Genomic DNA, 26,832 nt, shown 5'->3' with positions numbered 1-26,832 from the left:
CTTGGATATCGATGCTCCGGATCAACTAAATATACCGTATCTTGGTCGGCGCCTAGAGTTTCTCTCCTTCCTGCGGCCTAGGCCAATTCCCCGCGATAACAATGCAGTCCGCCTCTCCAAACGTGCTCACAAAGGTACACCTCAATGCTCTTGATTTCAACCAGTTTCCTGTATTTATCTCATGCTGATTTTTGTTGTTTGCTACCGCAGTTCGAGTCGAAGTCCTCTAGAGCCAAAGGCCTTGCCTTCCACCCAAAAAGGTCAGCACGAAAGCAATCGCTGGCCCACCATACCGAGTGTGAACCTCTATGCTAACCGACCTGAGCAGACCATGGCTTCTAGTCGCCCTTCACTCGTCAACTATCCAATTGTGGGATTACCGCATGGGAACTTTGATTGACCGGTTTGAAGAACATGATGGCCCCGTTCGAGGAGTCGATTTCCACAAAACCCAGCCCTTGTTCGTCTCTGCAGGTGATGATTATAAGATTAAGGTCTGGTCATTGCAGAGCAGGAGGTGCTTGTTTACTCTTAATGGCCATCTAGATTATGTTCGAACGGTCTTCTTTCATCACGAGCTCCCATGGATTATCTCCAGCTCCGACGACCAGACCATTCGTATCTGGAACTGGCAAAACCGGTCTTTGAGTAAGACCGCTCTTTAACCCTTGCAAAAGGACAACACTGACCTGAATACATAGTTTGTACCATGACCGGACATAATCATTATACTATGTGCGCACAATTCCACCCAAAAGATGACCTGGTTGTCTCAGCCTCCCTCGATCAGACAGTGCGTGTCTGGGATATCTCCGGGCTCCGAAAGAAGCACTCTGCCCCTTCTAGTACAATGGCATTCGAAGAGCAGATGGCTCGCTCAAACCCTGCTCAAGCAGACATGTTTGGAAACACCGACGCGGTTGTTAAGTTTGTTTTAGAAGGCCATGACCGTGGTGTGAATTGGGTTGCATTCCACCCTACTCTACCCCTGATTGTTTCTGCTGGCGATGATCGCCTTATAAAACTGTGGAGGATGAGTGGTATGTTTGGTACACTGAGTGGCTCTAGAAAGTTCCTACTAACTTGCTCTAGAAACGAAGGCATGGGAGGTGGATACTTGTCGTGGTCATTTTCAGAATGCGTCTGCTTGTATCTTCCACCCACATCAGGACTTGATTCTCTCTGCTGGTGAAGATAAAACTATCCGTGTCTGGGATTTAAATAAGCGGACTGCAGTTCAGTCATTCAAGCGGGATGCAGACCGCTTCTGGATGATTGCAGCCCACCCAGAAATTAATCTGTTTGCTGCAGGACATGACACTGGTGTCATGGTTTTCAAACTTGAGCGGGAGCGTCCAGCCTCCGCTTTATACCAGAACCAAGTTTTCTACATAACCAAGGACAAGCACCTTCGCTCTTATGACTTTACGAAAAACACTGAGTCTCCGGCCATGCTATCTCTCAAGAAACTCGGGAGCCCCTGGGTACCCGCTAGGACACTTTCATACAACCCAGCTGAGCGTGCTATATTGGTCACCTCTCCCACCGATAATGGCACCTATGAACTGATCCACATCCCGCGAGACTCAACTGGAGCAGTAGAACCAACTGATGTGAAGCGCGGGCATGGAAATTCCGCAGTGTTCGTCGCCCGCAACAGATTTGCCGTCTTCACCCAGTCCACACAGCAAATAGATATTAAAGATCTAAGCAACTCTACCACGAAAACGATCAAGGCTCCTCATGGCACAACAGACATCCACTTTGGCGGAACTAGCTGTCTCCTCCTCCTCACGCCAACCTCTGTGGTTCTCCTTGATATCCAACAGAAGAAACAACTCGCAGAGTTGAGCGTCAGTGGTGTGAAATACGTTGTGTGGTCCAATGATGGCCTCTATGTTGCTCTGTTAAGCAAGCACAATGTCACAATTGCCACGAAATCCTTGGAACATGTCAGCACCCTGCATGAAACCATTCGAATCAAGAGTGCTTGCTGGGATGATAGCGGTGTGCTCCTATATACCACTCTTAACCACGTCAAGTATTCCCTCCTCAATGGGTGAGTTATTGAATAATCCCACTAATCTCATATCAATGCTAAATATTTCTAGTGACAATGGTATTGTGTGCACCTTGGACCAGACTTTATATTTAGTCCGTGTTAAAGCTAGAAAGGTATACTGCTTGGATAGAACTGCGAAACCAACTGTTCTCGCCATTGATCCCACGGAGTATCGCTTCAAGCTTTCCTTGGTGAAGAGAAATTATGAGGAGATGCTTCAAATCATCAAGACATCTAGCCTTGTTGGGCAAAGCATCATCTCGTACTTACAAAAAAAAGGATACCCTGAGATTGCCCTTCAATTCGTTCAAGACCCCCAGACTAGATTTGAACTTGCCTTAGAGTGCGGCAACATTGATGTTGCAATAGAAATGGCGAAAACCCTTGACCGCCCCAAGCTCTGGGCCCGACTCGGAACCGAAGCTCTAGCACATGGTAACAATCAGACTGTGGAAATGACATACCAGAGACAAAGGAATTTTGATAAACTGTCATTCCTCTACCTCGCCACGGGTGATCAGGAGAAGCTCTCTCGAATGGCTAAAATTGCCCAGCATAGAGGCGATTTCACCTCGCAATTCCAGAACGCACTCTATCTTGACGATGTTGAAGCTCGAATACAGATGTTCAAGGAAATTGATCTTTGTAAGTTTCACGCTGTATATTTAAAGCAATTCTCTACTAACTATGGTGCTACATAGTGCCATTGGCGTACCTCACAGCTAAAACACATGGGTTTGTGGAGGAGGCTCAGTCTATTCTTGAAGCTAACGGCATTTCTGAGGACCAAATAACCCTTCCAACTCTTGGCGAACCAAAACCGGCTCCCAATGTTGTTGTTCAAACGTTCAAATCCAACTGGCCTGTGAAAGCCCCTTCTCATTCCTCTTTTGAGAAGGCACTCTTGGGTGAAGTTGGTGGAGCTGATGATGAAGGTGTCAACGGTTTCGAAGACCAAGATGGTGAACGCGAGAACGGTGGTGTCGAGACTGGGCTCGGTGATGAGCAAGAGGAGGAAGACGTTGCTGGGTGGGACATGGGGGATGATATCCAAATTGAAGAAGAAGCTGACCTTCTCGGCACCGAAAATGTCGAAAGCGGCCCATCCAGCAGTGAAGCTGAATTGTGGTCCCGCAACTCACCACTTGCCGCTGACCATGTTGCTGCCGGATCTTTCGAGTCAGCAATGCAGCTCTTGAATCGTCAAGTTGGTGCTGTGAACTTTGAACCTTTGAAACCACGCTTCCTCGAGATCTACCAAGCTTCGAAGACTTACCTTCCAGCAACACCCGCTCTTCCTCCAATAATAAACTATGTACGCCGTACTGTCGACGAGACCGATACACGCAGGCTGCTTCCAGTTATCCCCCGAAGTCTGGAGACTATTGCCAGTGTTGATCTGCAAGAGGGCTATGCTGCAATGCGATCGAACAAGCTTCAGGATGGAATCGTGATTTTCCAGCGAATTCTACACTCCATTCTTGTTAACACGGTCTCGTCAGAGGCGCATGTGGCTGAGGCCAAGAAAATCATCTCCACAGCGAGGGAGTATATACTAGCCATGTCGATGGAGCTCGAACGACGAGCTTTACCAACAGACACTCCCGAAACCCTTAAGAGGAGCCTTGAACTCTCTGCCTACTTTACCATTCCAAAGCTCGAAGTGGCTCATCGGCAGCTGGCGCTCATGGCCGCCATGAAATTTGCTTATACTAACCAGAATTTTTCCTCAGCCCTCAGTTTCGCCAACAGGATGATTGCAAACGGTGGTTCGGCCAAACTGCTGGATCAGGTAAGCCCATTCTTTATCCCATCACTCTACCTTTTACTGACTTCCAAACAGGCAAAGAAGATAAAGGCTCAGTGTGAAAGAAATCCCCAAGATGCTATTGAGATTGAATTTGACCAATTTGCTGAATTTGATATCTGTGCTGCTTCGCATACTCCGATCTATGGCGGCTCTCCTAGCGTGTCGTGCCCCTATACTGGTACCAAGTATCATGAACAGTACAAGGGCTCTGTTTGCACAGTTTGTAAAGTTTCTGCAGTTGGCGCTCCTGCAAGTGGTTTGAGATTATTTGTTCCAGGACAGCACTAGACTACATCCTTCTTTTCCTGTCTTGTCTTATTCCATGACTGACTGATTTTACGATGGGAGGGGAATTACTATGACGTTTTATACATTTCCAGGCAAGGCCTATTTAGTTAGAACCACCTGGTCAAATTTGAGAAAGTTTTGTTCACTTTTGCTATACCTATATTTTTATTTTTACACTATTTATTTTATTTTATTTTATTTTTAGAAAAAAACCCTTGTTCTACGACCCTTAAGATAATAGTGTTTATGCAAGTAGTCAACTTTGCTTCTATTTGCGTACTTATACCAAGATATATCTGGTTATTCGACTGTAATCCGGGAGAAGAATTTGCAATATACTTACTGTTTCTCACTCGACATTTGGAACTAGGACTAGAACTAAAACATAGATACTACTTGTATGGACATATAAAAATACAGGATTTTAGTAGTTATATATATCACTATGGTACATCTTTATAGCAAATAATGATGTGAACTATGCTCTATCTTCGCTTAAACCTAGCATTGGCGTAAGAGATGCCAGCCTCTTAGGTATCGTCTGCATATCACTAACCAAAGATCTTGAAGCTCCATAAAACCCTATACCTCGGGTAATATAATCAATCACATCTCCCATCCTTCCACCCCGTTCTCCATCTCTCTTCCCATTTAGAGCAATCGAACTCCTTCTTCCCTAACTTCCGATTTACTTCATTGTGAGCAAGACACATCCAATTGCCGAACTCCGCACGTCCAGAGAGTTTTGGCTTGTTAGCGCCGCTTGGATGATTCATCCACGTTCGCAGGTCATCGGCGCATACCCAGCAAGGATATAGCTTTGAAAAAAGGGTCATAAACTGGTTCATTTCGCTTTGCTGCTGAGGTGATGCAGTAGTAGGATATGTCGCTGCCATGGTATGGAGGAGGGTCCAGGTGCTTCTACCTAACGCTTCAACGTCTGCCGGACAATCATTGGGTATCTCAGATGTGGAACTCGTGCTTGAAGTACTGAGAGTTGCGGGTGTAGCACTTGTAGTAGAGGAGGCATTGGAAGAAGGGGGCGATGCATTAGGTGGAAGGCCGGCTTTCATCTTCGTCAACGCCCTCCAGTCTGCTAGGGAGGTGCAGGTTCGGCAACTGCTCTCATAACATAAACCGTTAGTTGTATTTCTCAAATTCTGACTACATGGAAAGATCAGTGCTCACGGCTTGCCGTCCTTATCCAGAACAACACCCTTTGGTAGCTTCTGGGTCTTTTCTTCTTCATTCTTTTCTGCTGGTGCCCTAGTGGGCGCATTTCTCTGCTTAATAGCACTCAATTGCTCTTTGAGTATGTCCGCCATGGTTGAAAATAGTAGCAAATAGCCGTGTCAGGCCAATAACGTCGCCGTTATATGTTCCTATATTTCTATCTCAGATGAGCGTCGGATGTCTGAATCCATCGAGTATATTTCTAAGCAGGCCAGTTTCTTATCGCCGCTCTTATCGCCGCCCTCATGCAGCCTCGCAAGGTCGAGATATCAATAACCGTCCAGCGAGCTAACTAACCTGCCAGCTACCTAAGCCATTCGTTTAACTGTCATTCAACTGCCTGTTTGTTTTGCTACGGCGACTTGTTTTTATGAATGTTGCCTTTGCATGAAGTTCATCTGTATCCATCATCTCGCGCCGAGCTGGTTGTCTTCAATCTCCAAGTCGCGATCAATTTTCATCCACTCCCCATTATCTTTTCACAGTCTCTATATTCGGGGACAAAGCAGTCGGTTGTTCCATTTTTGCGGAAAACGAGAGCCTAGTTTGACGGAAACGCGTTTTTTTGCCCAGTTTTACTGCTTTCCAGGATGTCAGACCCAGGATTCGAGACGCGGTCCTCTTCAGGCCTTCCAAGCGCGGAAGCAATAGAGCAAGGGCTGAGGGCTACAGTTGCAAAGATATACAAGTCTGGAAACCTTGATGAGCTTACTGTGAAACGCGTGCGATTGGCAACAGAGAAAAATCTGGGACTGGAGCAAGGTGTCCTCAAAGCCCATGCGGAATGGAAACAGAAAAGTGACGAGATCATAAAGGATGAGGTGGTACGTACACTCTCGATTTCCTCTGTTCTTAATAGGAAGCCGCCTGCATATTTATACCTAAGTATGCGTGTGCAAGTATTAAAATTGGTGCTAGGAAATACAGGAGAATCCACCGCCGAAGTCTACTGCAGCGCCGACAAAGCCCCGATCGAAGAAGCGACCCTCGCCTGAAACACAAAAGGCTTCAAAGCCTGTCAAGAAACGCAAGAAGGCAACTTCAGTGCAGTCTGAGAAAGATAGTAACAGTATGTCTTCCGAGGAGCGTGACCCCATGCCAATTAGCAATAAGAAATCAAAAGCGCCACCAATGAAAGTGTCTCGAAATAAAAATGTCACCAAAGTCGACGCTGAATCAGAGGAAGACAATTCAGATCAGAGCGATGGTGATAAGAGTGTAACTTGTCAGCCGAAAGCTACATCTAAGGCAACCAAAGCTGCGGACGCAGAAGGAGATTCGGAGAGCGAAATGTCAGTGCTCATCGACGAAGAACCAAAACCCAAAAAGGGAAAGTCAACCGCCCGGAGCACTGAGCTAGGTAAAGGCAAGAAGACCAAGTCGGGGAAGACACGGAAGGAAACTGTACCAGAAGACCCAGATCAGGCAGAAATAAAGCGACTGCAAGACTGGTTGGTTAAATGTGGAATACGGAAGGTTTGGGGCCGCGAACTCATGGGATGCAGTACACCCAAAGAGAAAATCCGTCATTTAAAGTCCATGCTCAAGGATGCAGGTATGGATGGGAGATATTCGATCGAAAAGGCCAACCGTATCCGGGAAGACAGAGAATTGAGGGCCGATCTGGAGGCTGCTCAAGAAGGCGCAAAGAAGTGGGGAGCCAATATCGATGAGGAAGAGGAGTCTTCCAAGACTGGCCGGTCAAGTAGACGGATTGCTAAGAGTTTCAAGCAGTTTGACTTCCTTGGGCAAGATGACCAGGACTCGGAGTCTGATTAATATACCCGTTATGCTGTATAGTATAGTGTAGTGTAGTGTAGTATCCGATGGTCTCGTTGTAACGAAGCCGTAATGCATATATGTTCGTAACCGGATGCAGAGGTAACCTAGTAGTTCTTATGGATGAAGATAGCTACTTCAATGGCTTGTCCGTTGGTGTCTTCATTTCGATACCATTCCACCACTCATTCGCTGTGCAACGAGGCTAAATACGGCAACTGACGATATAAAGAGCACGAGATTATAGAACTATCTTGCTATTAGTATGGAATCTGTTAAATGTTGGTGGATAGTGTGCCTCTCTTACAGCATTCCTGGAGTATTCATTTTCTTCTGCTTCGGTGCGCGCCTCGACGAAGAGTCTTCGAAGGTTAGGTAGATTGGCCTATTCCTACGTTAAAACTAGCCATCCAGACTCCTATTAACGGGGGCTTTGTACCATAGCAACAGGCTCTACTGCGACCAAGAGCGACGACGGCGGGAACAGCCCAGGATTGCTTTGCGTCGCTGCGTCGTTGCGTCGTCGAGTCGTTGCATCGAGGCTGTTCCGGGGCTCCAGCTAGAGAGATATTTAGTCAGCAGTCACGTGAATACCTAAACTAAGTACTTGCAACTCGCCCCCAGAGGTCAAGAACAAGAAATATTGAAGACAACAGAGGCATTGAATATCCTACGGTGCGGGCGAGGACGTCTCCTAGTTGCGGAGGCAGTACACTTCTTCGTGGCCGGTTTGATCAAAGACACTGCGTTGCGAGCAGGATAACGCCTAACTAACTAACTTGCTAGTTAACTTAACTAGGCAGTTAGTTTAATTAAGCTGATATTCCGTCCGGCGTGGGCACAAAACGGGAAGTGTTTTGGAGCATCAAAAGGCCATCAGTTTGGCACGTCATCACGTTGACCCTCGCTCTCTTCTACCTAGCGGAACAGCATCTTCCTTGCCGCCAAACCACACCCGTTTCTCTCTCTACGGTCCTCTATCCGCCAGGCTAAAGCCAGCTCAACTGCTATCCCACCGCCGGCCCGCTGAAAAGCCCCTCCACCAAAAGCCGCCTGGCTTAACCGCAGCGTTACCGATGCTTGCTCGCGGCAATGGCTGTTAACAGGATAAGGGGGGCCTTTACGGCTCCGCGGAAGGGCGAGACGTTTGAGCTGAGGGCTGGATTAGTGTATGGTGATATGGAATCCCCCAAATCACACGCGGTTTCAACTGCTGACCTTCCAATTACAGATCGCAATATGCATACGAGAGGTAAATCCGCGGCTGTTGCAATTGATCCTAGAGCTGTGCTCACATTGTCTTCAGAAAGGAATCGATTCAAAAAACGATCATGGCCATGACGTTGGGTAAAGATGTGTCTTCCCTTTTCCCTGATGTCCTCAAGAATATAGCGACCGCGGATCTCGACCAGAAGAAGCTCGTCTATCTCTATCTGATGTAAGGGAAATTCTTCGCACCCTCTCCCCCACCTATCGTCCCAGTGAATTGTAGCGGTTGCAGTTTGATTTAACTATCAGCACAGGAACTATGCCAAATCACACCCCGACCTTTGCATTCTCGCCGTCAATACGTTTGTCCAAGACACAGAGGATCCAAATCCCTTAATTCGAGCTCTTGCGATACGGACAATGGGTTGCATCAGAGTGGAGAAAATTGTAGACTATATGGAAGAACCGTTGCGCAAAACATTACGAGATGAGTCTCCTTACGTTCGAAAGACTGCCGCCATATGCGTTGCAAAACTGTTTGATCTCAACCCCACTCTCTGCCTTGAGAACGGTTTTCTCGAGGCGCTCCAAGAAATGATCGGAGACCCAAACCCCATGGTAGTTGCAAATTCGGTGACTGCCCTCGCAGAAATCAGCGAAACTTCGCCGGAAACCAAGGCTCTGCAGATTACTCCAAACACACTCCGAAAGATGCTCATGGCCCTTAACGAGTGTACCGAATGGGGAAGAGTCTCAGTTCTCACGAATCTTGCCAACTACACTCCCAAAGACCAGAAGGAATCCGAGAATATATGTGAACGAGTAGTGCCTCAATTCCAACATATAAATGCCAGTGTTGTCCTCGCTGCGGTCAAAGTTGTCTTTTTACACATGAAGTACATAAACCCAGATATGGCCAAGTCTTATCTTAAGAAAATGGCCCCTCCCCTAGGTATGTACCAACAACTTACGATGCATGCTGAGTGTGAGGTTCTTTTTACTCACATATGTTAGTTACACTTGTCTCCTCGGCTCCAGAAGTACAGTACGTTGCTCTGAGGAATATCGACCTCCTCTTGCAAAGCCAACCAAATATTCTAGACAAGGAGCTTAGGGTATTCTTTTGCAAATATAACGACCCACCCTACCTTAAGTTTCAAAAACTAGAGATAATGGTTCGAATTGCCAACGACAGAAACGTGGATCAGCTCCTTGCCGAGTTAAAGGAGTATGCTCTAGACGTTGACATGGACTTTGTGCGCCGTGCAGTCAGGGCAATTGGACAAACGGCTATCAAAATTGAGCTAACTGCAGAGAAATGTGTGGCTACCCTTCTAGATTTAATCAACACCAAGGTGAATTACGTGGTCCAGGAGGCCATCGTAGTGATCAAAGATATATTCCGAAAATATCCCGGATATGAAGGAATTATCCCTACCCTTTGCCAGTGCATCGATGAACTTGACGAGCCAGATGCCAGGGGTGCGTTGATATGGATTGTGGGAGAGTATGCTGAGAAAATCAGTAACGCTGGTGATATCCTGGCCGGCTTCGTAGACGGCTTTAATGAAGAATTCACTCAGGTAATATCCCAAAATAACCCCTTTTCTATGCTATGTTAAGAGTTTTGAGTGACTAATTCTCTATACAGACACAGTTGCAAATCTTGACAGCAGTGGTCAAATTATTCCTCAAACGTCCTGACAAGGCTCAAGGTTTGGTACAAAAGGTTTTGAAGGCAGCAACTGAAGAGAATGATAACCCTGATATCCGAGACCGAGCGTATGTTTACTGGCGGCTGCTTTCTAATACGAATGATCCAAACGCCCCCAAAAATGTCGTTCTTTCTGAGAAGCCCCCAATTGTTACCACCATCCATTCTCTACCTCCCAACCTTCTCGAACAACTTCTTGGCGAGCTCTCAACGCTGGCTTCGGTTTATCACAAGCCTCCAGAGCAGTTTGTAGGACAGGGCAAATATGGCGCAGATGCTGTTCAGAAAGCAGCTATTGAGTATGACTACCCTCGCCTCTCCAAATTGGCCAAGGTCACTAACATCGATGCTTAGGGAACAACTTCAAAATGCACGGGAGAACCCTCTTGCAGCCGCTGCAGCCGCTGCAGCAGTTTCTGGCACGGCGCCGCCTCAGATGCAGAATAATATCGAGAACCTACTAGATATCGACTTTGATGGAACGGCTCCTGCGTCTGCCCAGGGAGAACCGCCTGCTGGCATGTCTGGACTGGAAGGGCTAGCCGGCACGCCAATGAGGGTTGCATCACCAACAACTACAGGCCCACCGCCGTCAAGTAACAACTTAGAGGATCTCATGGGGGTTTTCGGGAGTAACCCCTCACCTTCTAACCAAGGCGAAACCAACTCTGGAAGCGGAAACATGGGCGGGAATGATTTGATGAACGGCCTCGCTGGGCTTGACCTTTCAGGCTCCACAACCTCTCCTGCACCTGCTTCGACGCAAAGTCAAGGCGGACAGAAGAAAAGCAACTCCGAGCTCTTGGACTTATTTTGATTGATTACGGACTTTAGAGAAAACATGATCTTTCTTCCCCCAAATATATTACATTGTCACCATATCGTATACCAAAAAGGCTGAATAACAGCATTGCTAGATAATTTAGGATGTATATAATTACGACAACAGTCAATATATTCGTAGCGTATTGCGCCGTGTGCGTTCTCTATACATTTCCCTGTAACTGCTGCCAGTATTATGTGGGTATCGCCATCTGGGTCCCGGCAGTTATGATAGCCAGATATTATAGTTACCTTCGCGGAGGCCCACTCAGTAGCTGGTGTATTTATCCTACACTTCACCTGAACAATGCTGTTGTTAAATTCTTCAAGTAGCTAATTAACTATAACACCTTTTCCAACCAACTCGGATTTGACAAAAGCGCTGATATTACTAAATAACCAACCTGCATCGTTCTACCCATGAAGCAGAGTCGCTATAAACTGCTGTGATAACTATTCCGCGCAAAATATAATTAACTAGATGTCGTCGACCTCAGGAAACAGCTCCGGCTATCCAACATCAAGCAACTCTAGATCTCAGCAACCGCAACAAGAGCAGCCCTCGCCGCAGTCAACATCTTCTTACTTGACGTATCCCGTTTCCCATGTTGTCTCTGGCATATATCGACGGCTTACAGAGCCAGGCCCTCCTCCCTCCACCCGCTCTCTGAACCCCATGGGTGACGCTGCAATTTTCACTCCCCCACGCCGCACAGCTTCCCCGTTCCATCCTCCGCCACTGACGCCGCTTACGCTCGAATGTTCTTCAAACGATACAGACCGGCTCCTAACACGATCATTAGCCGAGGAGATAAGGCTCCTGGTTCCTCCTCGGCTCCAGCTTGTGGACACTTGGAAGCTGGTGTATAACCTCGACCGAGACGGTGCATCCTTATCTACCCTCTACGATAAATGCAGAGAGCACTCGGAGATAAGCCAACGCGCTGGATACCTGCTTGTTGTCCGTGACTCCTCGTCTTCTGCATTTCCTGGGACTAGAAATGCCAGCTCTGGCGGAGGGGCAACTACGGGCGGTGGTGCATTATTCGGGGCCTATCTCACTGATGCACCGCACCCTGACTCCCATTATTACGGAACAGGTGAATGTTTCCTCTGGCGGGCAAGTACCTTATCATCTACTCCAGTAATACCAGCTACTGCTGCGAACGGGAAGAATACCAAACCTGGACAGTCTTTGCGCGAGAGTTTGGAACAAGCCGGTCTGCCTCCACCTCCAAGTGCGGATACTACCAATATTCGTGGAAGAAATACTACATTTAGAGGTGAGGTTGAGCCCATTGCTCCTAGGAATAACGGGGGAGAATCTTTTCTCCAGCCTCCCACCGCAGAAGGAGACGGATCCAATGGCTCGCCCATCTCTCAGACACGAGTTAGGGCTAGCCCAGTTGCTAACTCCCGTGTAGGCAGCAGTAGAAGCGGCACTCATACCCCAGAGCATATCAGGTTTAAAGCCTTCCCATATAGTGGAGTTAATGACTATATGATATTTTGTGAGACTGGATTTCTCAGCGTAGGTGGAGGGTACGTTCTTTCAAGTGAGATTCCAAACCCGCGGATTTATAAATGAACTAAACAATTCCTCCTTTCATAGTGACGGCCGCTGCGGTCTATGGCTAGATGACTCGTTTGAGAAAGGTGTATCCAGCCCTTGTCTCACATTTGGGAACGAACCACTTAGTGATGAAGGGACCAAGTTTGACGTCCTGGCCGTCGAGGTATGGAGTATTGGATAAGGCAAGGTATGTATTACTAGTAAACGAGAGTTTATTTTGAAGATATATCTACATCGATTTTGGCCGAGCATTCCTGTTCTCTGGGAAAATGGACGGTGTCACGTCAAGGTGGTTTATACCCATTCTGTTAGTATGTTAATACTCAACTCGATCTTACATATAATAGCAATCATAACCGGTTAGCAACCATTTTCGCTGAAGTCTGGTTATGGAAATGGCCTGTATCGTAACTAAGACTTCTCTTGATTTACATTTCTTTCATAGGTAGCTCGAAGCGGTAACAAACTCAAAAAGGTTAATAGTCCGGTGTTAGATGATCCAGTAACTATCTCTGTAGTCGTTGGAATCACCCTCCATTCGCGAATAAGTGATACATTGAATATTAAATCCTGGAAAGCTACCATTGAAGGAGGACAGACAGTATTACATTACAGATAAAAGGTGTTTCCTAAGAGGCAATTATCATCACTAGTTAGCTATCAATATGGGCTGTTGACGATTTCATTCTTCCCTAGTCGACTAGCCTTCCTTCCAGCGCCAAACCTAGCTGGTGTAACTGGAGGGCCGGCTATGCTCTCCCTAGTTGGCTTTCGAAGACTCTGCTTTGCAACCATATTGACTTCGTTGGGCAAGGCAACAATGACGTTTTTATCACTTCCAAATTTGAAGTTATCTGCTTTGACTTCCTCTGCATACCGTTTTATAGTGTATGGGTCTTTACGGCCAAGTAGAATCTTCTTCAGATTCCAGGTAACTATAAATGGTCCGGTGGCAGTGACAATTGAAGTTTCTGAAGAGTCCAGGCCTGTGTTGAATCGAGCGGGAGTAAACGCAAGGGGGGATTTGGTTTCGTGTTGGAATTGAGCAACATGTGCAGGTTGTAAGCCGAGACGTCGAGGCTGTGGCTTCGAGTCTTTCGCAAATGACTTCTCAAACCCGAGCTTCCCTTCGTTCTTTCCATCTTTTTGCAGAGCATCAATCAAAAGGAGATATGTGCGACAGGTAGCAAGTACCCATCGGCCATCCGCAGAGACATCTAATCCAATGATGGCTTCTCCGAGCGCTGGAATATGAGTTTTGGCATTGACACCCAGTCTGTCAAACATGCGGATATCTCCTTTATTCGAAGCAACAGCAAGGTAGCCCTTTTCGGTGGTTGAGGCAACAGAGAAATCGTTCTTACTAGCATACTGCTTTAGGTCTGCATCCACAAGCTTGTTGCCAGACAGACGAGGATCAATGCGGTAAAGGGCGTTTTGTGATATACCAACAAAGGGCTGTGCAGATGTCATTTGAGAGAATTTCTATTTTCATTGTTAATAAATCAGAAAGTATAGAAGTTTTGGCATTTGCTGTTTGACTTACCGTTTCAGGGGTGAAGGACAACACAGGAATATCATCGTGTACTTTCCACTCGTCGACAACTTTACCATACTCCAAATCCATACGATATAGAGAATTTGGATTTTGTTCATTCTGGAGAATCATGTTCGCGTCCTCTGCATGGAGCATAACCTTTTTAGGGCTGAATAGCTTGCCATCTGGTGTTTCAACCTTTGAAATATTGGTTGAAAACTCGAGATTGTTATTAGGGGTATGTCTGAAGACACCAATCTTCGATCCTCTCACGACAAAAGACCTATCGTGTTTGTATCCAACAGCAAGTTGAGAGTTGACATTTCCATCCTCGTCTCGAGTTACAACATTATCTTCGTCTTCATCTGTGTCATAATGCTCGCTCCTCTGTCCATCATCTTCTTCCTCTTCCTCTGCTAATTCTCTCTCTTCGGTCTCTTCCTCTTCCTCGAGCTCTTTAAGATCTTCCTCTCTTTTATCTTCCATCGTAAGGTCATTAAATGCTTCCAGTACATAATCGCGATCATTTTCTTTTGTTTTAGCCCACTTCGTTTCATTCAGGCGTTCCCACAGAGCTTGCATTAGCCCTTCCTGGAACCGTTCCTCTGAGGGCTGGTCCTTGAATCGTAGAAGCCAAGAATAAGCAGAGCCATCTTCTGTATAATGATTGAAGATGAATGAGAGATACTCGAAGTTAAACACTGGGTTGATATCGCCAACAACAGGTTGGCCGAGCCACTCGCGATCAGAGCCCGTGATTTGTAGCCAGTATTCCCAGGATCCGATTTCGGAAACTGTTGCAGTTACCAAGCGGTCCTGAAGAACAAATGTCCCGGTATTGAAGTCGAACAAGTGAAGCTCAGCTGTCTCTTTAGCTAGTATCTCGTTCGCCGTCGGAATGGAAGCAGACGGTGGTGCAACAGTTGGCTCCGCAGGCTGTTGCTGAATCCCTTTAGAAGAAACAACCTCTTTCGCCATCGCTGCTGCAGATTCCTTGGAGGTTGGAGAGGTCGAATGAGGAGAAGCAGTGATTGGGCTCGCTGTGGGGATTGGGCTCTCTTCTTCGTCAAAATCGAACTCTTGGAGCTGTTGGTCTGTCGCTTGCTGTGCACTCCGGCGATATTTACGCTCGTACTGACACTCCACTGCCGCAAGCAGAAATGTCGCGACTTTTTCCTGGGGCGTTGAGGGATCGCAGACGAACTCGTAGAGATCACCGACGTCGCCGCTCAAGTCTCTCCATGCAATCACCTTCTCGCCTTCTTCCCGCAGTTCAGACCGGAGGCGAAGGCTCTCGTCTACCAGAAAGATCTTCTCATCCTTGTCGCCGCCGAGTGCTTCAAGCTCACCGCTTTCATCACCTTCGGCAGCGAGCTCTTCTTCCCCTTCTTCATAAGCCCGCTGAATCACTAGCTGATACTGGAACTCTTGGCCAGTCCGCCGGATGCTGGCCGCAGCGTCCTTGAAGATGAGTTCGGAGTAACCTTTGGGGGAGAGCGGCCGAACGATATATAGTTGCCCTTGAGGTATTTCGATAATAGATTCCTTCGCAGAGTCACCAAAGATGAGCTTACTGACTATATATACACCATAAATAAGTCAGTCAGTTGACTGCGAGCCAAATCCTGAGCGAGGGGCAAGGGGACAGGGAGTTCAAACTAGCTGCTTACCGTTCCTGAGCATAAACATGGTTGCTGTGGTGGTTGCAGCTCACCGGGTAAGTCCCAGGCGAAGGCGAACGAGGTGCCAACTCTGTAAAAGAATTACTGGAGGGACTGTGTGAGTATCGTGAGGGGTCAGTGTCTGCTCTTGTTTCTCGCTAAATCGCGAAGTTATCTTTCTTATCTTCTTCTTGTTGCTTTTTTTCTTTTCCCTTTCTTTCTCAAATGACGCAAAAAACCCAAAAAATAAAAATAAATAAATAAAATAAAATAAATAAAAATAATAAAAAATAAAAAATAAAAGGCAGTATTGTTGTGGCAAAAAGCGAATATCAGTGGCAGTAACTAGTGGCAGTAGGACGGTAGATCCTAAGGTTTGAAATAAGGGGCGAGCATTCTAACTGCCACGCAATACACATGTTAATACCACCGTGAATGCCAGGGGAGTTGAAGTTGGATTCTTCTGGGACTTTTCCAGAGCCAGGCATGCTTTTGCATTCTTTTTATCTTTCTGTTCATATAATTTTATTCTCTTATCCGTGCTCTCTCTCGTTTCCTGTCAGTTCTTCTGTCTCCATTCTCAAACCTCCTTCTACTGCTTCCCCGGCATCTCCTTGTGCGTCATCTGCACCCGATCTTGATTCGGCACCTAATATTCCTTCCCCTTCAGGATGAGTGTCATGTCGAGCTTCAGAACTCGCAGGGGTAGACACTTCGCTCTTCAGCCGGCCTCCTTTCCTCTTTGGCATCACTTGAGAGAATGCTTTCCCCCAATCTTTCAGTTCAAGCCACTTTAACATTATTTCCATGACATGGTTGGTAGCTAGCACAAATCGACTAGCCATTTGCATGTAGTCTCCAATGGGCAACTTGGCTGTTTTCATTCCTTTATCCATGGCTCGCTGATAGCAAATTCCTTTATGTCTGTTCTTATCGACAATTCCTCCAATAATGTAGGTGCTGTACGGCTTGAGTTCCGTCAGGGTATTTGGGCTGTCACTGGTAAGATACACCACCTCCCCTTCCTCCTTCAGGGTCCCGGACTCGGACTTTTCTGCAAATGCTCCTTGTAAATTTGGATGGCGTATCTCATGCATCCGCCGCTGGGAAGACTCTGCCGCTGTAGCGAAATCATCCTGTGTAATCTTAACACCGATCCAGTTCTCGTGGTTTTTGGAAAGCACGGTATCAAACCGTTCCTTCAACTTGCCATGGAAGGATGCTATAACTAGGCTGGCTCTGTAGGCTGCCTTTGCGTTATCCGAATATGACCGCGTAATTTGCGATGACAATGACTTGAGCTCAGTATCATGCATGAGTTCATCAAAATTGCAGTCAATTATAAAGGTAAGCGGGACATTAACTGCCCGGGCGCGAGCTTCTCTTCTGATTTTATTTTTATCGGGCAGTATTCCCTCAACATGCACTCCAGGTATCAAAGCCACACCATTGGCTTGAAGTTCAGCTTTCAAGGCTTTGCTCCGTTCTCTTTTCTTCTGTAGCTTCTCTTTGCGATACTCCTTTCGCCTTTCCCTTTGATCCTCCCACCTGCGTTGTTTTGCAAGTTTTTTCAACTGGTTTTTAGATAACGTTGGCTGCTGAGTTTGATCTGCGGTGGTACCTATAGCAGTATCTATAGCAGTTTGCGTACACCCTTCAGACTTTGCATCAATTTTGAGCTTATCATCATTGTTTGATGGATCTTGCACACTTGACATTGAAACATCCACAGTAGGATCGCCCGCTTCGTGCTCTGTCTTTTGTAGTTTGCTTGGCCGCTCCTCTGCTTCCATAGCTGGCATACACTTTGTAGAAACAAACTAAATAGTTAGGCTAGCTGTCAATTGCTGGTTGTCAATTGCTGGTCATGCCAAAGACGTGAAAAGTCCTTTTGAGCGCTCAGAGGATCCTCAATCTCGAAAGTTTGAAGGCCTGCTTTCCACCAATAACGTGGAGGCAAAAAATCACATCACGTGAGCCAACAGGTCCGCTACCACATCGTCAACTTCAACCTCGATCGAACATTCGATATCACACATCTGCGTGAACACTCTTTCAACCGTCACAATGCCTCAAGATATGCCCCCTACAGGGGGATATCGCCCGGTCCAGTACAAGGTACGCCCTTATTTCCCAAATCCCTGACCATTGGGCCTTGTGCCTCTGAACTTCGTTGTACAGTATGGCTAACGGCCTGCACAGCGCAATGTACCTGTTCGAGGGTTCCGCCCCGTCTACTATCTCATCGGAATGCATGCTATAATGGCGTATGGCCTGTATAAACTTTTCATTGGTACCCGCGAGCGAAAGTGAGTCGTCCAACACCACTGCAGCCTCCCTTCCGTCCGTCGGTTGAAGAGTGCTAACAAGGCACTTTTTTGTTTTATTTTTTATTAAAAATAATAGTGAACTTGCCCGAGAAAAGATTTGGTCTCGAATCCACCTCATTCCACTCCTCCAAGCTGAGGAAGACCGAGATCAAGCCAGACGTTACTTCGCAGACAAAGCAAGAGAGAAGGAGTTGCTTGGAACCGATACCAAAATATACAATTCTGATAGGTATGTCATGGATCCACGTCATATTTACCTGGCAAAGCTGCTAACCGGTTTCAATTCCCAGATTCGTGAGACCAACCTTCATGTATACCCCATCTCCTTCGAGATAGGCTTGTCTGTATAAATATCTACCATACAAATTCCCGTACTTTCCGTATTCATTACCATTCCATTATAAATGGACCAGTGTTTGCTTTTCTCTACAGATCTCCCAAAGTTTAAACCTTCTGAATTGCGGTAAGGCATCACGGCCTTCTATGGATGAATGATTGTTTGTCCAAGGCATTAGACAAAGAAGGGATCTTTGGAGGTGTTGTAGGATGAAAACGAAAACATGCAAAGATAAATACAAACTAACGTGCTCGGATTCAATTCAGTAAGAGACTAGTAGTATATAATAATGGCCTTAGGTGAAATACCCCCATCCTTCACAGCAGCTTTAACCGGCTGACTTAAACAAGCTCGCTGGGCCTCGCAACAATTAAGCCTGATTGAACATATCGGCTACAAACGTTAGGTCAGCCCCGTCATTTATGTCAACTTTCTTGGCTTCTTCTCCCTCCATTTCTGTAGACATATATCTCGCCTGCATTGAGCTGCGTTCCTTCCGACGATTGACGGCCGTACCCAAAATGCGTCCTTGCTCACTGATCCTCACTCCTCGAACACCCTCCAGCAGATCCAGGATGATGGCTTTCTGCTGTCTGCTTGAGGCTGAACCGTGAAGTGCGACCTCCGCTGCTTTCACCTTCTGTTCTAGCATTCCTGGCAAGCTCAGAATGATAGATCTAGGAGTGTTTGTTGTTGGGCCATATAAAATCCATATAGAAGATATGAGCTGTGCTAGATCCTTTTGCATGTCCACAAAATATGGGTCATGAACAGAGTTTATACACGCTTTCAAAACTTCAGTACTGATGAATTCCCGAATGGTAGCAGCTGTTGGAGTGTCGGTCGCAGGAACGAATTCCGTTAGCATGGATCGAATAACGCGGGTTATAATAACGCAGCAACGTGTGTCATGCATTTGCAAGGCATGTGTGCAGAATAAAAGAACCGGCTCAAGGATCTCGGTGGATGATATAATGAAACTTCGCATTGTTTCAGGCTGCCCTCCATCGGTAGCCTTGAGCTCTCCTGTTTTTGAAGGGTCTTGAGTCCCTTAAGGCTATGTTAGCAGCTAGTATATATTAATGGCCAGTACTAGGAATGACCAACCTTCTCGCTCGGGATCCAGGAAGCTAGCCACCATGATGACAGCAGAGTATGTCAATTGTCTGAGGATACTTTCGTCTTTCATTTCCTCCGTAAGGTCATCATCAACGATACCTATCCTTCGGCGCTGGATTATATCCCACTCGCTAGTAACTTTCTTGTCAAGCTGTGAAAATAACGCGGACATCATCGGGGGTAAGAAATCAGCGCGGGCATTCGACGGGCAATCATCTATTAGACACCGTGAGATATTTAAGAGGACCGAAAATTGGTGTGAAGACAGGGAGAAAGCATCTTTGTATAGCGCCTGCGAAAGGGGAACAGGAAGTTCGGGAAACCCGTAGAAATAATTTTCTAGCCGGCTCATGCTGAAAAGAACCGAATAGCATGCTTCTCTGACGGCTCTCACTTTTCCGCGAACAGATGATGAAAGCCCTTCTAGCGTAGTTTTTGACCCAGCTATTTTAGAGTAGAATTCCTGCCTGCTTCCACTTGAAATACCGGCTTGCCAGAATCTATCTGTCAAAATTCGACCAACGACGGGGCGCATGTCCTCGGGAAGACCTTCCCAATTATCAGGATTATGAAAAGCATGCGCATGACTGGTATAGTTAGAATATGTATAATGGTTCACAGAGAGTAATTATCATACCTAATAAGCTGGAGAATAGTCGGCAAGATTAGGGGAATAGTATCTTTCCATAGGTCAAGGGCAATCTGGTATGCTGGCTCATCTTTTTTCACCTTCTCCGTTGATACAGCGAGTAGTGTGCGAGTAGGGCGCAGGGGTAACTCCTGGACAGTCACAGTTGTCAGTATATTATTATCAATATCTGAATTCTTATAAATACCTGGAATTTTTTACTTAAATCTTCCTGGATATGTATGCCTTCGGCGTCGAGTGGAACGGCAGTCCAATCCTCTATCTTCTGGGCTTCACGTTTCTGAAGGTAAGGGTGTACTTTATCCAAACCAAGGACATCATAAAACCCCTTGAATGAACCCAGTACCAGCTTTAGTTCTTGATTAGTCCACGCCTGTTTGATTGGTTCAACAAAAGAGTTCAATCGGGCTTGTCTGATATACGGATCCACGCTCCGAGCACGCTGCCTGCAATGCAGTTAGATATGCTGTAAACAATTTCAAGGATATATAAAACCCACATGATAATCAAGAGGATCGCAGATAGCTCCATATGAGGACGTCCCTCGTCATTCGGCCTTTTCCCAATTTCCTGTGCTTTTTGTTCTAGCGGCTCGTAGTAATTCTAAGGCGGAGGTAAGTACATTTCGTCAAGGTAAGAAGCAAACTACTTACGGCAAAGTAGTCAGCGTATCTAATCGCAAGCCTCCGAATCTCGTAGGTGGCCATATTATAGAGTTCTCTCACTGACTCCGAATACGCAGAATATTCTGGGTGATCGGGTATCTGGACCATCAATATATGCTCGAGGATTTTCAGCGCGTAACTTGGTCGATCTACCAGAGCCTTTGCTGAAATGTCAACGCATAATCGTAGCACTCGTTGTTTTATGCATGGGTCCTGCTTGATGTTAATACCAAATATTCCAGCCTCGATAGAGTGATATTAAAATTATACCTCAAAATTACGGTTCATCAGATCCATGGCCCAGTTTTCAAGTGTGCTCTCTAAGTCTAGACGCTGTTGTTCCTATTTTTCCCTGGTATCAGCACCGGTTATGGATTCAATTCCAATTGGAACCAAAACAAACCATTACTTACATCTAGTTGAGGGTTTGAGCCCAATGATCCTTTCCATTTGAGGTAACCCTTCAACATTGCCTCAACTACCGTAAATTGGATATCAGCACGGAGGGCAGGTATTGATTGCTTCTGAAAGGTAGCCACTATTTAAATTCAGTTAGTTATTCAAAAAGAGGAACTATAAAGTACTAGATTCCTTACCGTTGAATGGAGCATTCCCTGCATATACGTTATCCAGGGCGCTATTGACCCCAGCGAGGATATGAGGAATTGCCTCAAGTGTGTGTTTTTGAACGATAACTTCAATGACTTGACTGCAGTACCGCCGGTAATTTCCAACAAAGGCATGGCGTTCGGGTATAGTATCAATATCCTCGCTAAGAAATACCATGGTTGGGTCATCTGAATCCTCTGGAAGTGCCTCGTATCGTACGAGCCGCTGAGAACAGATCTGCAGTAGCTGCCCTATTAGGTTGTTGACAATATTCAATCCACCTATATGGCTTGAGGCAAGTAGTCTGGACCATGAATGAAGTACTGGTATGGACACAACAAGACTTGGATTCTGGAGTATACTAATGAGAAAGGAGAAAAAGATAGGAAGGTCAACTGATTTCGTGAAATCTGTCGATTTCTCTTCGAGAAAACCGGCGATATAGGAGACCAACTGCGACAATCAGTTAGCCGGACATAATTAGACATCTGCTCGGATTCGACGGCAGGCAAACCTCGGATAGCTTTTTGGATATAGAGTATTTCGACTCAATAATGTTATCTGCGCCGACAATCGACCATTCATATAATTTCCTCAGGAGGTTAAGATGATCATTTTGATATATTATGTTCACAAGCCTTTGGAACTCCTCAATATTATAAGTTGATCTTCCATATAACGAGTGTAACGCCTCGACCGCCGCCTGTGTCTCACTGATTAGTATTGATTATTTCAAACTAGGAACAGCTGTCTAGCTTACCAGAAGAACTGCATCATCCTCAACTTCGAGTGCATTACAAATGGCTATGACGCACTGAGATGAATCGATGGCCATTGGTATAACCCAGGCAACAAGCGAACGCAGACAACTCAATGACTTTAATGCACAAGTTTTGGCTTCCGTCGATGCATGGAAATTCCGTACACAGTCACTTAAGAAATATGAGACCCTGAAGAGCCAGCCCTCGCTCCCACTGCGGATTTCAGTATGATGGTCCCTTTTTGGGTACGCCACTTTGAAAACGTCATAGGGTGTGCAAATTTCCACTAGAGCTCTGTTTAAATCAGTTCCTCTAAGGGATGACGCTGTGTCTTCCTGATGGATTGTGTCCTCTGATAGAGTCTCCAGTACAGTCAGCACAAGTTCTTTATGGGTAAATGTCGCATTCCATAGATGCATCAAAGATTCATCCATCTGCGGCCACTCCAGACCCCAGGTACGCTTTGCAAGTTCAACCCATAACGAAGCCACTTTGTTGCGGATGTAAGAAGGATCCTGGCACCGCAAACCTTCAGCCAGACTCATGACAAGACCCCTGGTATGGTTCACCTCGTCTGGAGACAGCTCCAGGAATTTGTACCGCAAAACATGCTCCAGGAATGAAAGTCCGAGGTGCTGGACTACAGGGGAATGGCTCTTTTCCGCAGCCAAAAAGTAGCCATTTTGCAGAGCGGCCTTTTCATGCTTCTGCTGCTCGAGAAACTCTGAGGCTTGCTTCCTGACTTCATTCGAGGAGGCGGGGGAATGTATAACATCAAGAGCCTGGATGATATTTGCTAGCTGAGGGGCCGTGTTCTCGTTCCCGTCGCTGGGCTGGATAGAGTCAGCCATTCCACCACCGCCCGCTGCTTCGGTTTCCGTCACCAGTAGACTTGTTATCCAGATGACTATACAGAGGTATCTTTTTTGTTTGATCTTCTGGGGAACGCGGCCGAAGTTTGGTCGGGATGTTTGTTCCTCTCTTTACCCTCTTTCCCCAGTTTTCTCTCTCTCTCTCTCTTTCGTCTTTTTTTTTTTTTTTTTCCTCTCTCTTTTCTTGCTTTCTTTCTTTCTTTTTTTTTTTTTCTAGTTATTATTCCTTTCTTTAGTTAGTTAATCAACTATAATCAACTAGTTAGTTATTCCCTGGTTGGTGTGGGTGCCTGGGGGCCGTACGGAGTAGTGAAGAGTTTTTCAATGCCAAATTTCGAGGTTTGAGTCGGCAGTCGCAGGGCTTGTTCCAATGTTCAGATGAGTTAACGATGAAAAGAAGATAACAATGGAAGAAGTGAGGTTTTGTGAAGGATTATAGTTACCTACTGGCTAATATTTTTATATCGGAGCCCGTTGGCTGTTTGTTTACAATATAATATTAGTGAGATTAGACTGTTACATAACTAGTAACTTAGTTACAAACCGAATCCTCCTTGGTTAGTAAGACGTCAAAAGTGTTTATTTAACTAAGCCAGATCCATTACTATGATTGAATTTATTTGGCGCAAAAGTCATGGGGGAGAATAATAAATACGCACATTATAATCCGCACCAAAAATATGATTTTACCTAGAAGAAACAGTGAAGAGACGTGTTGGAGAGACGGCATTTGCTACGGAGTACCTTAGTATACCATAACAAGAAAGTTCGTACCATAGAGCCTGCTGTATCTTGCGTGTGGTTCATCAAGTATGTATTCGTATGTACCTATCACACTCACGCTAGAAACAGTGTAGAAGACAAATATACAGGACACATGATGGAAGGAAAGATATCGGAATGTGAAAGGTAAAAAGGGAAAAGGATAGCAAGGGGAAAGTACCAGGTGGAAAGGGGGAAAACCGAAACAAACTCTGGAAGATATCAACCAAGCTCTGATCTAAACGATTTTACATTACAATGCATGAATGTTGCTTGCACTGCTCAATGTATCCCTCGTCGTCATGTGGACTGACGATGGCGGAGAGCTCGCGTTTGACACCGTGGATTTGTATGGTCTGGTCTCCTGCGGCGTGCCACCAATTCAAGAATTGAATGCTTCCGTGCTGGAACTCCAGAGAGAAAATCTCCCATTTCCCTCCACTTACATTGACAGTCGACCTGTCCTTTGGAAAGTGCAATTCCGGGAGGAAGATGAGAGTCGGTGCACCGGAGGCGGTAGGCGAGTCGGCAGTCAAGGATAGCGTAAAGGTGCAGTTCTGAAGATCGAAGCCATGTTTCGTTATACGACCATGAACAGCTTCTGGGCCAGGGCGTACAAAGGCTTCAACAGCACGAAATCCCCGGTGTTCTCCACTTTCTTTTAGCTGGGGCTTTGTGGTAATCGAGGCAGCAGGAAGAGCTGCTTTCAAATTACTCGGTTCAACCCGAATAGCTTGTGAGTCGGCTCTGCTCTGTGAAAATGATGGAGAGGAAGGGTCCAACAAAGTCATACCGGATTCTAGGGATTTCGCGATTGGCAGTTCCAAATCGTCCGGGGAGTAGATTGAAAGATCCTCGCCGTTCCAGTTGTCTCCCCACTTGTGTGAATTCTATTTTATTTCCCAGAAACAGTTAATGCCTAGTTCTTTAGATCGAGATTATATATGAAACCTCTCATACCTCACTAGCATAAGTCCAGAGACTGTACCCATTTCCTCCACAGCCCTCGATACCAAAATGATTTGCATCCATGGCACTTATTTGACTAGAATAATCCCCGGTCTTGTACGCATACTTGTCATCCATGTCATAAGGGATGCCTGTTTCGGTCAGCAAAAGCGGATGATTGCCCATGTTTTTATAGCTTTCTTCGCGGAGGTAATGCAGTTGGTCGCGAAAAGAATTTCGAATAGCAGTTTCACCAATTTTAAGCCCAAAGGCCGGAATCCAGTATTTTCCACGTAGTATACCCACTACGTCAACGTTATAATATCTGTTCCTATAGAAGAGTTAATGGAAAACTTTGGGCCTGTTTTACATGACATTAGCTCACCAGTGTTTTGACATCAGGGTAAGCCCATCATAGAAATGGACAGCATGGACCATATTGGGGTCGTCATCCACGGTTCCCTTGATGGTGGGTGGGATTTCTAGGACCGGTGGCTGACAGAACATAATGGTATCTTTATGAACACTTCGTAGAGCATCACGATACTTTCGATAATGCTCTAGAAAGTATGTATTGATGAAACCTTCATAATCGAGGGCCTGTCCAGTTCTGGGGTGGGTACCAAAGTAATTACTCCGTAAAAGAGTAAGCGTAGCAGGGTCCCAAACTCCATGTTGCGCCCAGATACATTCCCCGAGCTTCCACTGCGGATCTCTTTTCCATCCATACTGATCGGCACGGTCGACCTTCGACCAGACTGATTTGCCTTCTGGATCAACTAACGTCCTGCCTGTTTGATGCGGTCCGAATGTACCAAACTCCCATTGAGTCACTTCACAAGGAAATCCTGAGCCTATCATCATTCCTTGAAATGCGGTGGGAGACGTCCCAAGTTGCAATTGTTGATCGGCTGGAATGACAGAAATATCCGGTATTCCGATCATACCCCTATGAGGCTCATTAACATTCTCCCATCCAATCACCACGTCATCTTCCAAGTCCCCCGCCTCGTGAATTCTGACCGCCAGATGCTTGCAGGCAGCAATAAAATGGGTTTGAAGATAGTCCTGGATATTCATCCCGTTAATTATTGCCTTTGGGGCAAAGTCCTTCCCAGCCCAGAACAGCGTAAACATCGTTTGGCAGACAAGTCTAGTATAATTGGTACTCCAGATCATCTTTGGGAACGCAGCAGGATCCGGATACGTATTTTGGACTAAGGCAGCTTGCGTATCATGGAAATTCCGTGGATCGAGCCCGGCAGCGTACAGTGTCCATAACGGTGCTCCAGAACCACCTGAGAAACGAGACCACTAGTAAATGACAGTTAGCCGGAAGATCATACACGGACAGGAGCTGTATTCAAAGCATGGAATCTGTTACTTACCACATCCTGATGTGGATCCATATATACATAGAAACCATACAATCCTGCAATCCTTAGTAGTTCGATGGTGAATGTAATCCACTCCTCGTCATACTGGCCGGGTCCAGTGTGCTCGATTGCCTCCCACGTAAACACATACCGGATGTGATTGTACCCCCATTTCTTTAGCCTAGAGAAATGTGTGTGCGAGTCTTCAAGAGTAAACGGTCTATTTACAAAGGAGACATCGTCCGCGTCGAAGAACCCGTTGACCTCGTGTGACGGAACATCGGGAATTCTGGGATATTTCGCTGTTGCATCGAGATTAATTCCTCTTAGGATGACTTCTCGGTTGTGAGGGTCACGGAAAACATTCCCTTCGACTCGGAGTCTGAGAGGGGCCATCGGTCGTCCTGTTCACACAGCGAGGCTGGCAGGTAAGGGCGTTTGGTTGAGCAGGCAGCCGGACGAGCTCAACTCGATGACCAGCTGCGGGAGCAAAGTAGTTTAGGAAACGAAACGAAAGAGAAAAACAGAACAAAAGGTGTAACTAACTATTAACTAACAGAGAATATCCTATATCATGCACCACATCTCACCGCCGTGTATATACTGCGTAGGCAGGGGAGGAGATGAAGAGGACGGGAAACAGTCTCTCCTGGGCAGGGAGAAACTGGCGGTTGCACCGGAAGTGCCGAGTGACCTTCGCGCAGCCCAGCTCGTGG

General features: G+C 46.2%; 10 protein-coding genes across 10 annotated transcripts; 5 read left to right on the top strand and 5 right to left on the bottom strand.

The window, feature by feature from the left end:
• Positions 1–383: 383 nt before the first annotated feature.
• TRV_03136 (uncharacterized protein) lies at positions 384–4,160 on the top strand (the record flags this gene model as incomplete). Its single annotated transcript, XM_003022708.1, has 5 exons — positions 384–648; positions 702–1,040; positions 1,093–2,059; positions 2,112–2,707; positions 2,764–4,160. The coding sequence occupies 5 exons, from the start codon at positions 384–386 to the stop codon at positions 4,158–4,160; spliced, it is 3,564 nt and encodes a 1,187-aa protein (XP_003022754.1).
• A 602-nt stretch (positions 4,161–4,762) lies between these two features.
• TRV_03135 (uncharacterized protein) lies at positions 4,763–5,485 on the bottom strand (the record flags this gene model as incomplete). Its single annotated transcript, XM_003022707.1, has 2 exons — positions 4,763–5,324; positions 5,349–5,485. The coding sequence occupies 2 exons, from the start codon at positions 5,483–5,485 to the stop codon at positions 4,763–4,765; spliced, it is 699 nt and encodes a 232-aa protein (XP_003022753.1).
• A 498-nt stretch (positions 5,486–5,983) lies between these two features.
• On the top strand, positions 5,984–7,172 carry TRV_03134 (transcriptional regulator, putative; the record flags this gene model as incomplete). Its single annotated transcript, XM_003022706.1, has 2 exons — positions 5,984–6,217; positions 6,321–7,172. 2 exons carry the CDS (start codon positions 5,984–5,986, stop codon positions 7,170–7,172), a joined length of 1,086 nt encoding a protein of 361 aa, XP_003022752.1.
• A 1,331-nt stretch (positions 7,173–8,503) lies between these two features.
• On the top strand, positions 8,504–10,912 carry TRV_03133 (uncharacterized protein; the record flags this gene model as incomplete). The annotated part of the gene is made up of 5 exons (XM_003022705.1): positions 8,504–8,610; positions 8,696–9,333; positions 9,396–9,964; positions 10,033–10,394; positions 10,450–10,912. The coding sequence occupies 5 exons, from the start codon at positions 8,504–8,506 to the stop codon at positions 10,910–10,912; spliced, it is 2,139 nt and encodes a 712-aa protein (XP_003022751.1).
• Positions 10,913–11,398: 486 nt separating this feature from the next.
• Positions 11,399–12,671, top strand: TRV_03132 (uncharacterized protein; the record flags this gene model as incomplete). Its single annotated transcript, XM_003022704.1, has 2 exons — positions 11,399–12,459; positions 12,530–12,671. 2 exons carry the CDS (start codon positions 11,399–11,401, stop codon positions 12,669–12,671), a joined length of 1,203 nt encoding a protein of 400 aa, XP_003022750.1.
• A 479-nt stretch (positions 12,672–13,150) lies between these two features.
• TRV_03131 (uncharacterized protein) lies at positions 13,151–15,716 on the bottom strand (the record flags this gene model as incomplete). The annotated part of the gene is made up of 3 exons (XM_003022703.1): positions 13,151–13,975; positions 14,037–15,604; positions 15,698–15,716. 3 exons carry the CDS (start codon positions 15,714–15,716, stop codon positions 13,151–13,153), a joined length of 2,412 nt encoding a protein of 803 aa, XP_003022749.1.
• Positions 15,717–16,221: 505 nt separating this feature from the next.
• TRV_03130 (tRNA m(1)G methyltransferase domain containing protein) lies at positions 16,222–17,490 on the bottom strand (the record flags this gene model as incomplete). Its single annotated transcript, XM_003022702.1, has 1 exon — positions 16,222–17,490. The coding sequence occupies one exon, from the start codon at positions 17,488–17,490 to the stop codon at positions 16,222–16,224; it is 1,269 nt and encodes a 422-aa protein (XP_003022748.1).
• Positions 17,491–17,950: 460 nt separating this feature from the next.
• Positions 17,951–18,368, top strand: TRV_03129 (uncharacterized protein; the record flags this gene model as incomplete). Its single annotated transcript, XM_003022701.1, has 2 exons — positions 17,951–17,997; positions 18,095–18,368. The coding sequence occupies 2 exons, from the start codon at positions 17,951–17,953 to the stop codon at positions 18,366–18,368; spliced, it is 321 nt and encodes a 106-aa protein (XP_003022747.1).
• Positions 18,369–18,725: 357 nt separating this feature from the next.
• On the bottom strand, positions 18,726–23,009 carry TRV_03128 (uncharacterized protein; the record flags this gene model as incomplete). Its single annotated transcript, XM_003022700.1, has 10 exons — positions 18,726–19,381; positions 19,463–19,974; positions 20,112–20,254; positions 20,311–20,569; positions 20,623–20,726; positions 20,777–21,004; positions 21,202–21,326; positions 21,385–21,850; positions 21,912–22,100; positions 22,158–23,009. The coding sequence occupies 10 exons, from the start codon at positions 23,007–23,009 to the stop codon at positions 18,726–18,728; spliced, it is 3,534 nt and encodes a 1,177-aa protein (XP_003022746.1).
• Positions 23,010–24,040: 1,031 nt separating this feature from the next.
• TRV_03127 (uncharacterized protein) lies at positions 24,041–26,512 on the bottom strand (the record flags this gene model as incomplete). The annotated part of the gene is made up of 4 exons (XM_003022699.1): positions 24,041–24,682; positions 24,753–25,071; positions 25,126–26,054; positions 26,129–26,512. The coding sequence occupies 4 exons, from the start codon at positions 26,510–26,512 to the stop codon at positions 24,041–24,043; spliced, it is 2,274 nt and encodes a 757-aa protein (XP_003022745.1).
• Positions 26,513–26,832: the final 320 nt, after the last annotated feature.

Source organism: Trichophyton verrucosum (genome assembly GCF_000151505.1).
Source record: "Trichophyton verrucosum HKI 0517 chromosome Unknown contig00264_1.f1.exp, whole genome shotgun sequence".
NCBI classification, from domain to species: Eukaryota; Fungi; Ascomycota; class Eurotiomycetes; order Onygenales; family Arthrodermataceae; genus Trichophyton; species Trichophyton verrucosum.
Note: the sequence above shows the minus strand (reverse complement) of the source record. Positions and strands in the feature narration are given on the sequence as shown.